We start from the raw sequence: 14,744 nt of genomic DNA, 5'->3' as shown, positions 1-14,744 counted from the left end.
AATGTTAAGGTTAATCAGAAAGCCCTCTTAATATAATAATCGAAATATATAAAAACATTATATTATATTTTTTATTATTATGGGAACTATGAGTCAATAAGTATAAAGTACAAAAGAGTATCTTCTATGCAATACTTTAGCCAGCCGCTTCCCGCATGTAATGTATTTGAGAAATTTTGACGGCCACTCGCGGATGGGGCAGGTGTAGTGCAATGTCGAATCAGTAAACAGAGAACTGATGGGATCGCTCTCTGGGCTTGAATTGATGGAATGTAGGCTAATCTTTTTTGTACTTTTACGACTCAATAAAGTGCCGACAAATTTGGCCGCCTGCTGAACTTATCTTTTAACTGCGGATAGGAATGAGCGCACGCGCTGGTCCAGTGTAGATCCCACAAGCACGAGCGGGGCTCAAATTGACTCGACAAGACATCAAGCGTGGCGTTGACTACTGTTTTATATTTTCAAGATTTTTGGCCTCATTCTACGGCCACATTTTGTCGCATCTCTCTTGTTATGTATTTTTATTACTTTTTATTACTACACATACTACCCCACGGTCTTTTTTTAATAACTTAAACCACGGTTCATCTTTATCAGTTTACAAAATAGGCGTATTTGCTTTATATCTATCTACTTTATAACTTAACAATAACAAATTATTATATCAAGTATTAAAAAAAAATTTATCAAGACTATTATAAACACACATGTCTCCGATTTAATTATAATTTTCTTTATTTTAAAAAATTATTATTTTAACAATTGTCATTGATTAGGTCAAACCGAATTGGTAGCTCCATAAGGAATCCAAGTTCAATTTTCGAGCATAATTTTTTAAAGAACAAAAAAAAAAAAAGTCCTCCTTATCTAGAGAGGTTATTTGTTATTTAATTTTTTCACTGCAATCTATAATTTAAAGTTGATAAAAGACAAGAAAATAACCCACTTAGACCATCTGCAACCACAAACACTAAATTGATGCAATTTTATACCAATTAGTAGATTTTTTATATATTTTACTGTTGCATCTCTAACCCATTGCACCAAATATTACACTACAAGTATTCCTTCTATTATCTCATAAATCAATTATTATTTACTAATTATTTTTTTATATATTAATTAACTATTGAGAATGATATTTTTATTAAATATAAATCATTTGAAAATTATACTAATTTAATAAAATTAAGTATTTATTTAATTAAATAGCCATTACAATTTAATAATAAAAACATTACATCTAATATAAAATGCCACCAAAAAAAAAAAAAAAAAAAAACAATAAACAATACACAAATAAAATTTCATATTGATAGTATTAATTTTCTAATTAGTAATTCTCTCACAATTCATTATATTTTCGAAGTAGCATGGACAACCCTCTGTATTTTTATTTGTCTATATCGAGCAAAAAATTTTGAAATCGGATTTGAATTCCATAACCATTTCAGCCTGTGTGGTTTTTTGTTTTGCAAAATGAGTAAAACGAATATGCAAAAAGACTGCAACAACAAGGTTAATGATCTCCAAAGATAGTATATAGTCCCTTTCCAATATTTTGATGACTTAAGATCGGAACTAATCTACCATGACACTAAATTGGTTATTTTTAGTTTTATATTTATTGTTTTTAATCTTAGTGTTTTTATTAGTTTTTAAGCTTTATTTTGAGTTATTGGTAGTTTACATTTTGCATTTAAGAAGTTTTGTTTTAACTTTTGTTATCATTTTTTGACTTATATAATTTATAATTTTACTATTTAATATATATAATAATATCAAATTACATAAATCCAACTAAATAATAAAAAAATATCTCATTATAATTCAACTAAATAGTTTCACATCACACCGACTTTGTGTGTGATGAATAGTATTCACTTACACCAATTTGGTGTAGTTTTTAGTGTTGGGTAAACACATTTTCCCACACCTACACCTGCAATTGCTTGGTTGGAGATGGCCCAGTTATAACACCGGTAGTGTGAGGATGATCAATCTTTTAACTTTAATTTGATTTAATATTTTTTACTTAACACTTTTATATTTTGATCTAGCTCCCATCTAATAGTTTAAAAGTTGATAAGATGGGAAAGAAAATAATATTTCCATTCTTCTCAATATCCGTTCGGCATAAATTAATGTTATGATATTGTGTTCTAAATTAAATTAAAACAAATTCTCAATCCCAAATAATACAATGAATCCCAAGTTTAGACTGAACAATCATTGGAAATTCGATAAGGAAAAAACACGTTGGGATGCCCGTAAGAGACTTTTAAAAAAAAAAAGCTCAAGTTAAAAAATCATTGAAAAACACGCTTCACATGTAATACTCTGTACGGAGTCAAGATCACTAATAAGTACGTGTGAAAATATCATTAGTTCTTTTACACTTAGAACTATAATATGTTTGGTTTACCAAGGGTGTCATAATTTCAAATCAATAAATCGTGTTTGTCGCCAAACATTGTCATACACAAGAGACATCTTATTGTATATCACGCATTTACAAAATACTCGATTTTATTGGCTTGTAATTTGAGCGACATTATCGCGGTACTTTACCATCGAGAATGTTGTGGGGAACCTCAGTGATGAGGAATGTGCTGGTTTTCTTAATTCAAAGCTGTGAATCTGCGAGTAGAGTGATATCCCATGTTATATCAGTCGGCACAGCAGCTTGAGACATATGAACATAGCATTAAAAAGCTGAAAATGAGAAATACCAAAAGCAAAAAGAGGTTCTATTCTATTCAGTCATTTCCATAATCGAAAAGTGTTTTCTCTATTCTTGAGCCATAACAATTGGGGCGGTTGTTGGGACAACGTCTGCCGTTTATAGACATCACACAAATGACATATTTTAACGATACAAATCAGATTTGGATAAGACATCCAATAAAGTGTTTTGGTTTGTGGTTAATTTAGTCATCTAGTGCTGTGTATTAAGAAAAGCTCATGTCATACGTTTTCTACAGAACAAAAGCAGGAAGAGGGAAATGTGGGGTTTTGATTATATAGAAAATTTTCTTTACAGTCACACTCCAGTCGGAAAAGTGCGCCCCACACCCACCTTCACATTTTATCGTTTTCTAGATCTTAGGAGTGCACTTAAAAATCACGTCACTTTTTTGCTTTCATATCACATATATATATGGCTCAGTATGGACCATTAAGTACAATGCTTTGACATCACACTATCTGCGATTCAATAGTTCAATTAAGAAATCAATCACATCAGGCTCTATTTATTTTTCTTTCGTGAACCTATGTTTTCACTGCCAATGGTAGTTTATTTCACCTCCTGGGCCATACTGCCATGTCTACTAGGGTTTTCTCTAAATATGGCCAGCTGATATAGAGATAAAATCACAAATAAAGAAAATGATCAATAAAAGCAATTTTGTATTGGTTCTTAGCAATCTAATGAGGCTATAGTAAAGGCTTAATTTAACTTTGCGGGAAAGAACACCAATGCATGAATTGAATAAGAAAAAGATTTCTTTGAAATCGTATAGGCATGCTTCTTTATATCCCTCATTGGTAGATGATCGGAATTCAATAAGCAAACAAGGTAAAGTCTGAAGATATACATTTCATATTAGTAGCACTATCAGTTTAAATGTTCAGTTTACCTGAGTGCTAACATAAACGAAGTTAAGGACCAAGTAGACAGTTTTAATAACTTTTTGAAAAAGAAAAAGAGCCATAGCTAGATCAATGAGGGCCATTCTACACAGACAAGAGGCTGATCATGAGAGCATTTCCACAGATATTCCAGACCAATCAGCAACCAAATAATTGTATTTATTTGGGCCTCATGATTTAATTAATCAACCTAGAACATGGATGTTTTTTTAGAAAAATAGTTCTGCCCAACGCCAACGACATATTACAAAGATACAGAAATTACAATGAGAAGTTCGAAAAAAATTGCAACTCAATGGAGTATTCGCAGTTAACTGTTAGAAGCAATCTACACAGAAATTTTCAGATCTTTATGTTTGGCTCAAAGGATAAATGACCAGAACTACCAGTGATCTATCCTGGATCACTATTACAGCCGTCAGAGGATGCAGAAGATGGGGCAGGCCTAGCACTTGCTCGTCGCTTAACTTTCGCCCTAAGCCCCTCTTTCAGCATTTGGAAGGTTCCTGTATCCCCAAATGAACGTCAGAACATTAAACATCAAAAACTAACAAATATCAGACCAGTGGCATTTGTGGAAGAATATTGCTACGACTTAAGAACATATATTGCGTCCACAAAAAAAAACCTAAAGGACAAAAGTAAAAGATCCAATGGTGATGTCATACCTTAATTTCCAGGTAACTAGAAAGGATGCCATGAAGACGAAACAGAACTTGCACCATCTCATAGACTAGTAAAACCTTACTTTTCATTTTCAAATGTCACTGCATCAGAGGATACAACATCCTTGGTTTATTTCAGCAATAAAGTGAGACAAAAATCCATATAAACTTGCAACTGTCCCGATAAATAGCTAATGCTAACAGAATCCTATATATTTATTTTCAGTTTCTAGGACTAGTCAAGGAGGTGAAGAAGTTCTGAGAACAAACTGAAGATTTTTAAACCAGGGCCAGGAAACCTCTATAAAACTTTACCTATTATGCTAACTAGTAGTTTTATTCGTACCTTTTTTTCTTATTCTTCTAATCTTGACCCCGTAACTTCCAAACTTCATCAGTTTTATCCTTCTCATTTCATTTTTTTAATTCAATTCATCCATATAAAATCAGTAGTATATAGAACAAAAGACAGAATTTTATTAAAGTATGTACATAAACAACTCATATAGGGATTGGTCCTGTCCGATGGCATCCTAAGAACTCATTATGTTAGCATACCTGGCTACATTATGGAGTTTCCTATGAATACACATGATTTAATGGATGAAAAAATAACTGGAGAACAAAATTCAACAATCAGAGTGCAATCGGACGAAACACAAGGAATCAAAGGTTGTATCCAAACGCCAGTCTCGTTGCTTTCTGCTGAGTGGTCTTCCTTTCCCTGCTTTTTCTCTGTTTATTCTCACATCTGCCAAACCCCAGGTGCAACAATTTGTTTCCAGGTCAAAAGAGATAAGCCTGAAAACACCATCACTTTCTGAAGATGAACCTGTTGCAGCCACTTCACTGACATATTTCACATACATAGGTCGATCCTTGAACCGTTCCAGCTCTTGTGGAATTCTAACTACCCTTTCAACACCAGGAGATGACACCTGAAATTAAAAAAGCACCTACTTAGACCAAAATGTTTAACAGAGAACTTGAACAATTCAACAATTAGCCTTAAAGCAATAGCCAGCAGATATTTGGTGGCAAAGTACAAAATCAATTCAGCTCTTCAAGCCAAAGAAAGTGGCAATATAAAAGAATAACCAAATAGATAACCAAACCAGTCTATACTACACATGCAGTTCATTCCTTGCATTTTAGTTGTCAATTTCAACTGCTTGTCTAGAGAGGATTGCCTCCTCCACAGGAAGCTAACACAATTAACATATCAAAAGAAAAACCAAAACAGAATAAATATAAATTAATAAATACCTCCAAAGACATGTTCTCGGGTATGGATTTCGCAATCTCTGCTTCATCTAGTTTAGCTCTATAGGATGCAGAAAAGGCTTCAATATCTTCCATATTTGGGGAACCTGATCTGTGACACATTGCCAGCAAAGAGAGCCCCGAGACATTTATTAATTAATCTTATGGTGAAAATCCTCCTAATTAGGAAGCGATAGCCATAAAAAGTTGAAGGAAAAAATCCTAATGAAATATAAGCCATTCAGATGGTAGTCAAGAATTTGATTTCAGCATAAATAAATAACAAGAAAATAAAGAAATTATGCAGAAGAATCTTTAGAACATGAACCATCCTCGTCTTATGACAGAAAGTTCCCTCATCGTGTATCATTTGATTTGAGCTTAATTGACATTTTGGTTCAGCTCTAAGAATACATCACTTAGTAAATTACAACTTCCACTCTCACGAGCATGAGAAGGAATTATCTATAGAAAGCATTCCATGATATATCCTCAATTATGTTTGCAACTGATAGCATCAAGATATACCCAGTAACAGATTGATAGCAAATGAAAGGAGTATCACTAACTAAACAGAAGTCCTATTGAAATTCTTGCAAGTGAATGCAATCTACATTATGCACCGATGGAAGCAAAATCAATTAGAATCCTATAACAATGTCAACAAATGCTTACTTCTTTGACATGTTCTCAATGCGCACTCGAATGATGCAATTTAACGTAGTCTTAAATGCGTATATTTTCAAGACACCATCAAAAGACAGACAGACATCTTCAGCCATAGCCAAAGCTTCTTTATCCCACCAAGTCCCAGCAAGGGATATTCCACCTCCTTCACCTCCATCGCCAGCCTTCAAAAACAAAATGTAAAATATGTTCTTAGAAAATCACGACTTCAAATCACAACATTACTAAAGGACACAAATAACTTCACTACCAACTTACATAGATTTCGCTATCCTCTTCCGCATACTCATCTTCAAAATAATCACCACCATCATCGCCATCCATTACTTCCTCTACAAAAAAAAAAAAAAAGAAAAAGAAAAAAAAATCCCAATGACTCATAAAAGCTTCTTTGATTATCAAATAACGGTCATTTCACTGTAAAGAAAAACTTAACATAAGAACTTAAATGAGATGACTCTGTTTCTTTTAAAAGGGTTATTAGTACCATCTTCAAAGTCTTCAAAAAGAACATCTTCCTCTTCGTCTAATAATACTTCTTCAACTAAATTTTTTTGGGGAAGTGAGTCGGAGTTTGAGTTTGAGTTTCTCTTCCTGGCATGGACCGTACAGGACTTGTTTGGAACTGGGAATTTAGAGTTACGAAGTGAAGCTGAGAAGCTACTCGAGTTTGTGATTGCTGGAATTAAAATCTGGGTGGCTTTCATATTAAAAGATGAAATCAAATCCATCTGCGTTTTGTTGGAACTGAGAAGTGGAAGCTTCAAAGTGTCTCTGTTTTGGGTGTTTGTGTTATTAATTGGTCGAAATGGATTGCCTTGAGGAGGCGATTGGTCGGAGATTATATGCCTATGTTATCGAGTTTTTGATAATAACAATAATAATTATTTTTGGTAATATTGAAGATAATTTAATTATCTTTATTTTTCTAAATATTATAAGATTAATAAAGTAATCTTTTAGGGTTTAAGGTTTAAGATTTAGTAATCTTATTTTTTGTTATAATTTTATCTCTTATTAATAAAAATATTGAACAATAATGTCTTTGTTTTAAAATCAATTTACATTAATTCACCATTATAATTTTACCCTTATTTAATTAAGTTTTTGTATAATAATGTCCTTATATTTAAAACAAATTGTAAACCATCACCACCACCCAACCATCATTGTCAACAGCGAGCCAACCGCTGCCAGAAAGTTGCCAGATTCGCTAAAAATGCCCAAGAGTCGTTGGGAGCCTCCCAGCAACTCTTGGCCATTTTTAGCGACTTCAGCGACTTTCCAGCAATGGTTGACGATGGTTGGCAGTGGCTTGGAATGGTGGGGGTTATTTTGTTATAAATTAAAGTTTTACATAAGCTAGGGTGTTTTAACTAAATCTGAAATGTTGAGAGTTAAAAGAAATTATTAAAAAATTAATAATAAAAATAATATTATATTAATATTTAAAAAAAAAAAGGAATTTAGTAATTTAAATAACATACTCACCAATTTATTCCTTCCAACTAAACATATTAATATAACATACTCATCAATTTATTCCAACTAATCAAACACATTTTTCTAAAGATTCCCAATAATTTTCAAGGTAATTTAACTTTCTCGCAATCCAACATTCCTTGAACCAAACAGACCCTTAATAGTTTAATTAATAACAAGAAATGATGCCGTTTCTCTTCTTCTTCCCTTGGTTGTTAGTTATTTCACAAAGAGTAAACGGCATGTTCCCACCCAACGTTTGGCAAATCTGCAGTTCCCACCCTTGGTTTCATAAATTGCAGATTCCTACTCTTAAATTAACACCGTTACTTTTCTCTCAAAATAACCCCTATCAAATTTCTCTCAAATAATCCCAAAGGAGATCCCAGCGAAGCCAAAATCCGGCTTGATTTTGGCACCATTGGACCTCCCCAACACCACCATCAACATCCCCTTATCCTCCTCACCAAAACCCCTAACTTTTCCACCTGATTGCACCTCAGTAAGGTATTGGAATTTGGGTGGAAAGGTGTGACAAAACACGAAAACCTAAGGGAGAGGCGGCATTGATCGATGGGCAATTACGATCGGCGATGTTGGGGGTTTTGGGTGGGGGGAAGCCGGTAATGCTATTGGTGGTGTTGGGTGTGGTTTTCGATGTCGGGACCTACCAGAATTTGGATGAAATGCCGACTGAAACTAAAAGTAGCGACCTACAATTAGGGGGTTCAATCAGGCGGGGAGGTTTGGGGTTTTGATGTGGGGGTTAAGGGGATTGTAATGGTGGTGTCGGGAAGGGTCAATTGTGTCGGAAACAAGCCAGAATGGCCTGAAATTGCCGGTGGGGTGAATTTGAGAAGTGAATGGTTATTTTGAAATTTTCATCTTTGAAATGATCATTTTTCCTTTTGCACAGCTAGATTAAATAGTTTTCTGTTAATTTCATCTTTCACAAATTAAATTAGGATTATCAAAGTATTAACAAAGATTTAAGGCTTGTTTGGTACATGATTCTAAGAATGTGTTTGATATAATATCTAAAATATCAGAGTTGGATAAAAATATAGAATAGTTGCTTGGTACATTTTTTCAAAACATTTTCTAAAAAATATTTAGATTATTTTTTAACCCACTACATTTGTTAATTTATCTACAACCCCCACCCACCGAAGCCACTGTCGGCAACTGGCCACCACAGCCAAATGACAGCCAGCAGTGGCTGAAATGGCACACGACCAGCTGGATCTTGCCAGTTGTGCGTCGATCTGACATTTTCTAACTAGATCCACGTGGATCTCATCGAAAACGACAAGATCTACAGGCAGAATCTGACCTTTGTTAACAGCCAAAATCTGGTAGTCAATGACAACCAAGATATGGTCGTCATCAACGGCCAGATCTTTGGTTGTGGATCTGGCCATCTTTGTCGAAAACGGCAAGATCGGTGCACGATCGGTCAGATTCAGCCGGTCGTGCGTTGTTCCAACGTCGACAGCGGCTGGTGACCGATAGTGGCTTGGGTGGGTGGTAGGGGTATTTTTGTTACTTTATAAACTTTTATTGTGAAAGGTAGAAAAATGAGAGAGACAATAGTTGAATAGGATTGGAAAATAGAAATAGGATTGGATTTTTCATTTTCAGTCTAAAAAATGTCTTTCAATTAGATTGGATTTTGAATTGAATTCCGTCGATACTAAAATAAAAACGTTTTTTACTGTTTAATAGGATAATAGAATAGAGTTTTAAAAAGTTAAACAAACAGAGGTTGTGCTTTTCTTAACCTTTCACTTTAAGTAGGTCAATTTTTATTAAAATAAATAATCAACAATATTAATTTAATTAAAATTATGTGAAGACAAAAATGACTCTGGCTCCGTTTGGTTCAAAATTTTGGGTTTTTGAGAAAAGTTTTTTGAAAAAAGGTAAAAAAAAGTTGAATTGGGCGGGTATTACGATGTAAGATTTATAAATTAATAAATTACCTCATATGTTTATTTATTTACAAAAACACTCCTATGATAAAATATTAAAAGTTAACAAAAACACCCCCAACCCACCCTCAAATACGGACAGCCGGCCACCACCGCTGGAGCTATCGGCTATCGCCGTATCAACGCATGACCGACTGGATCTTGCCGGTCGTGCGTCGATATGGCCTTTTTCGGCCAGATCCATGGTGGATCTGGTCGGCAAAGGCCAGATCTACGGCCAGATCTGGCCGTCAATGACCAGATCTGACCGTATTTGTTGGTCAACGACGGCCAACAAACGGTCGTTGTTGACCTGTTACGGCCAAAGATCTGGCCGTCAAATACGAACAGCCAGCCACCACCGCTGGAGGGTGGCCGGAGTCACCGTATCGACGCATGACCGACTGGATCTTGCCAGTCGTGCATTGATCTGGCCTTTTCCGACCAGATCTATGGTGGATCTGGTCGGCAAAGGCCAGATCTATGGCCAGATCTGGCCGTCAACGACCACGTATTTGTTGGTCAACAACGGCCAACAAACGGTCGTCGTATTTGTTGGCCGTCGTTACCGACTGTTACGGCCAAAGATCTGGCCGTCAAAGGCCAGACGGCCAGATCTTTGGCCTTAGATCTGGCCTTTTTCGGCCAGATCCACCGTGGATCTGGTCGGAAAAGGCTAGATCGGCACACTACCGGCCAGATTCAGCCGGTAGTGTGCCACTCTACCAGATTCTGATCATTTTTCGGCGGTGGTGGTCGGAATCTGATAAATATGGATTGTTGGGGTGTTTTTGTAATTTTTAAAAAAATATTTAGGGATATTTAATTAAATTAACAAATTTAGAGGGTTTAAAAAAAGTTGAATAATATTGAAAGTAGTATTTGCAAAAATTAAAGTTTTTGGGTATCTTACTGTTTAACTTTTTTGGGAATACTAAAAGTAGTATTCTGAAAATTGAAACAAACGAGGCCTCTATCTCTATCATTTAAAGTCAAGCCAAATTGAATATTAAGGGCACGTTTTGACATAAATACTTCTAATATTTTTAAGATCTCATCACGTTTTTTTTTATTTCTTTGTAACACTATAATAGACCCCATCTACTTATTATTATTTATTTACAATTTTACCTTTTATAAAATTTACTAAAAATATATAATTACTTGTTTAACCAAATGGGTAAATTTTGAATTACAGTCAATTAAGATAAAATTGTGGTGCCAATAGCACCACTCTTTTAATATTAAAAATTTTGAAATAAAAACAAAAATAAGAATGACTTCATTTGCAAAGGCCATTTTTTGGTCATTTTTAAATTATAAATTAAAACCAAAACTTCTACTCCCTCGTTGAGAGAAAAAAATATTGTCATCATCTAAATATTTATAATTCAATAATGCTAGACATACAAAGAAAATTACAAAAATTTCTTGTACAAAGTGAGATATCAGGAGATGAATAGAAGAGTGAATACCAAAAGTCAAAGTCATCGTATTCATTTTTATATTCATGTCCTGCCACGTCACTTTGTATAAAAAATCTTTGTAAATTTCTTTATACATGTAGTATTACCCTTTATCATTTCTCATGCCACCTAGCAGGAACAGATGACATTGAATCATTAATGTTGTTGTTCTTAGCATTAGCTCTAAAGGCATAGAACTTGAGAAAAAGCTTCTACTAGATTTCATGTATATCACAATGCAGGTGAAACTAAAGAAGTATTCTATGACATGGAACCATAGATAGGTTGAAGTACAAGAGACGTGGTTCCAGGACCATCCCTAGAATCCACATCGTCCAACTCTGAAGATAAAGCTTGTCCATTCCAATCAACTTTGTATGGGCTCAGTGCATGAGAAGTATGAACTGTGGGGGCAGGCGATCAGCTATCGATGCATATAATTTATCATTTGCTCTACTATTTGGAGAACTTTCATATTGTGATGGTGCACTACTTCCTTCGTCAAGCAATCATTCTCGAGGAATAAATCGAAAAAACATTGATTCAATTTCCCTCCACTTTCAACTCTGTAATTTAAGGGAATTGAGGCTGTTGTTGTAGGTGACAACCGTACTACTGGCCACGGTTTGGGGCAGAGCAAAAATGATAGTCTCTATCATCTCAATCAAGCCAATTACCAAATACATATTTTCAATCTACGGTGTTATTATGAAAAATAAACAAAAAAACATTATGTAATACCATGAACTAGTGTTTAAATGTAATTTGTTTTTGTATATATTGAACTTGTTTTCAACTTTACCCCTTGTATTGATTCCACAATATAATCTTATTGGTTATTATCATCACCGCACACAATACAACCTTTTTGTATCAGATTCTACATAAGTGTAGCTAATCAATCTTCCCATACTATTGACTTGACCCATTTATTAGACACACGAAATTAACCCAAAAAAAAAAAAAAGTAAAAAAGAAAATATACCAAAAATCACTACAATTACTTACAGAATTAATAAACAATAAGAAATATATCAATTACCGCCTATATAATCATGCTATTAATAAACAATATACTATATAATCATGCTATGTGATCATATAATAGAAACTTCAATAATTTAAAAANCAAATCTTTAAACCACTGCTTCATTTCGACAAGAACTCCACTTTCTGTACTACTTCTGCTTAAATAAGTCTTGTACAATTCTTTTATTGAAGTCTGCACCTCTGAAGCTCTTATGTGCTTGAACATATCTAGCTTGTAGTTTGACAGAAGTTCAACGGTAATTATCTTGCGCATCTCTCGCCAGTAAGGCCCGTAAGGAGCAAAGCCAAACATAGCATAGTCATAACATAGAAGCTTTGAGGCAGCCATGTTTGGCCTGCTGGAGAAAGCCAAATCATGAACAGTAAAAATCTCTTTGGCGATTTCCCACTTACTCACAACCAAAGCTTTGTGTGAACCTAACCTTATAGTGAAGACTGATCCATAATTGTCAGCCATGTCACTCAGTGTTCTGTAAATCAGTTTCCGGCCACCAAAGAGGTGCATGTGGCCAATAATAGGCCAAGCACCACCAGCTTCAGGCACACCGCATCTCGTTGTCTTATGAGTGATTGGTTTCTTCGATTGATACAACTGGTAGATACAAATTGACAGGGCAAGTAGGCTACAGAATAGAGATAACAGAAATTGGATTAGAGGGTCCATGATACTTAGCGCTGAATGCTGATATTGCAAAAAAAGTAAAAGTGATTTATAGCTGTTCTGCGGCCCTCTTTGTTTGTTCTTATGTTTTTATGGATGTCATTATCTTTTAAGATGACTGCTCCAATCAGTTCATCGCATCCAGTCTACATTGAGTAATAATCTTAGTAATTGATTGACTGACTAGGGCGGCGTTTGTTTATTTTATACCTAAAAAGTTACGCTTATATCACCCAAATAAATGGCTGCTTTTTTTTTTTTTTTTTTTCATTTCATTAATAATCATTGAAGATCAACATTAATAATCATTGAACCCTCAAGTTGATCTTCAATGCTACTAGATTCCATACTATCACTCTTGCAAAATTCCCAAACCAACAGTTTAACTGTGTCAGACAATTTTAACAATTTTTTTATAAGACCAACAGCTGAGCCAAGGACAAAGTCCCAACTATCATAAGCTGTCTGAACAGATAAAGTAATACAATAAATCAATATAGTTTATACTTAATCAGAATAATTTAATACATGACATACTTAAATAGCACAATCAATTAAATAATCAGCAAACCTCATCTGTAAGGATCTCCGAATGAGATTCATGACCAGAAGTAGTTGTTGCAAGGTCGAAAAGAGTCTAAGGTTCCTCACCAACGCCAAGGTCTCTTGTCTCAGACTTAGCAATGGTGGACAGGAGGACAAGATTTACTGTAGGAGACTCAGCACCACTGGTAAGGCTGATGTCATCAATCGGAGTTGAAGTTGAAGTCGAAGTCAAAATCAAAACCAAAGCACTAAGAGAGTCAACAGTTGTTGGAAGGTCGAGGAGAGTCTAAGATTCCTCACTAGCGTCAAGGTCTCTCGTCTCAAACTTAGCAACAACGGCCAAGAGGATGAGATTTGTTGTAGGAGAGTCAGCACCACTGGCAAGGTTGATGTCATCGATCGAAGTTGAAGTAGAAGTTGAAGACATGTTATATTAAATCTGCCTTGTCTACTGTTGTGAGTGAATGCTGAAACGGCGTCGTTCTGAGTTAAATGGAACGGTGTCGTTTTGAGACAGCCCATGAATGATCCTGACCGCTAATTCAGAAGGAAAGCCAACGGCTGAGATCTAGCTTGGAGTCAACACTATAAAAGGTTTAGGGTTTCATGTTGTAACAGTAGATCGAATAAAAAAAGTTTAGAGCAGTTTTCGTTTTTCTTTAGAAAACTAGGGTTCTTTCTTTGGGTTTGATTCTTCTGTGTAATCTGTGGGTTCTTGAGTGATTTGGGGTTAATCAATCAAGGGAAAGAACTGCTGTGTTCTTGATATAGGGATTTCCAGTTTAGAGGAGTCCTAGGCAGATTACAGGTTCAGAAAGTGTTGTTCGATCTGGGTTTCTTGGAGAGCCTTTTCTTTTGTAATCGAGACTGTAATTGGGTGTTCTTTAATCATAGTGCAGCGAACTCTCTTTCCAGAGTTCAACGTGGATGTAGCTTGCTCAAATCGGGCAAGTGAACCACGGTAAAGTTTCTGTGTTGTTGATTGTGGTTTTTTCTGGTTTCTTGTTCGTTCCAGTTTACATTATAGGTTGATTGCATAACAGTGGTATCAGAGCCATCGTGATAGGGAGAAATCTTGTTTGAAATTGTTCAATTTTTGATAGATTGAAAAATTAGGGTTTGCTCGAAAAATTAGGGTTTCTCAGATTTTAGGGGTTTCTGAATCTAAAGGTTCCTAGAGTCTTAGAACTGTGATTCTTACTAAGTCTTGGGGTTTTCTTTGTGAGATTAGATCACAAACACTTGTTAAGGAGAGTGATCTTGGTCAGTGACGTGGGACTGTACTTGCTCTGTTCTC

At 35.0% G+C, this 14,744-nt stretch overlaps 2 protein-coding genes across 2 annotated transcripts; both read right to left on the bottom strand.

The window, feature by feature from the left end:
* Positions 1–4,291: 4,291 nt before the first annotated feature.
* Positions 4,292–7,088, bottom strand: LOC116124364. The gene is made up of 5 exons (XM_031410082.1): positions 6,760–7,088; positions 6,531–6,604; positions 6,261–6,436; positions 5,589–5,697; positions 4,292–5,260 (listed from the first exon to the last, which is right to left on the bottom strand). Exons 1-5 carry the CDS (start codon positions 7,001–7,003, stop codon positions 4,952–4,954), a joined length of 912 nt encoding a protein of 303 aa, XP_031265942.1. The 5' UTR covers positions 7,004–7,088; the 3' UTR covers positions 4,292–4,951.
* A 5,186-nt stretch (positions 7,089–12,274) lies between these two features.
* LOC116124361 (xanthotoxin 5-hydroxylase CYP82C4-like) lies at positions 12,275–12,904 on the bottom strand. Its single transcript, XM_031410080.1, has one exon. It carries the CDS (start codon positions 12,902–12,904, stop codon positions 12,275–12,277), a length of 630 nt encoding a protein of 209 aa, XP_031265940.1.
* Between the last annotated feature and the right edge of the window lie 1,840 nt (positions 12,905–14,744).

Source organism: Pistacia vera, unplaced genomic scaffold (genome assembly GCF_008641045.1).
Source record: "Pistacia vera cultivar Batoury unplaced genomic scaffold, PisVer_v2 Contig1517, whole genome shotgun sequence".
Classification (NCBI taxonomy): Eukaryota; Viridiplantae; Streptophyta; class Magnoliopsida; order Sapindales; family Anacardiaceae; genus Pistacia; species Pistacia vera.
This window is presented reverse-complemented; position numbering and strand designations above follow the sequence as displayed.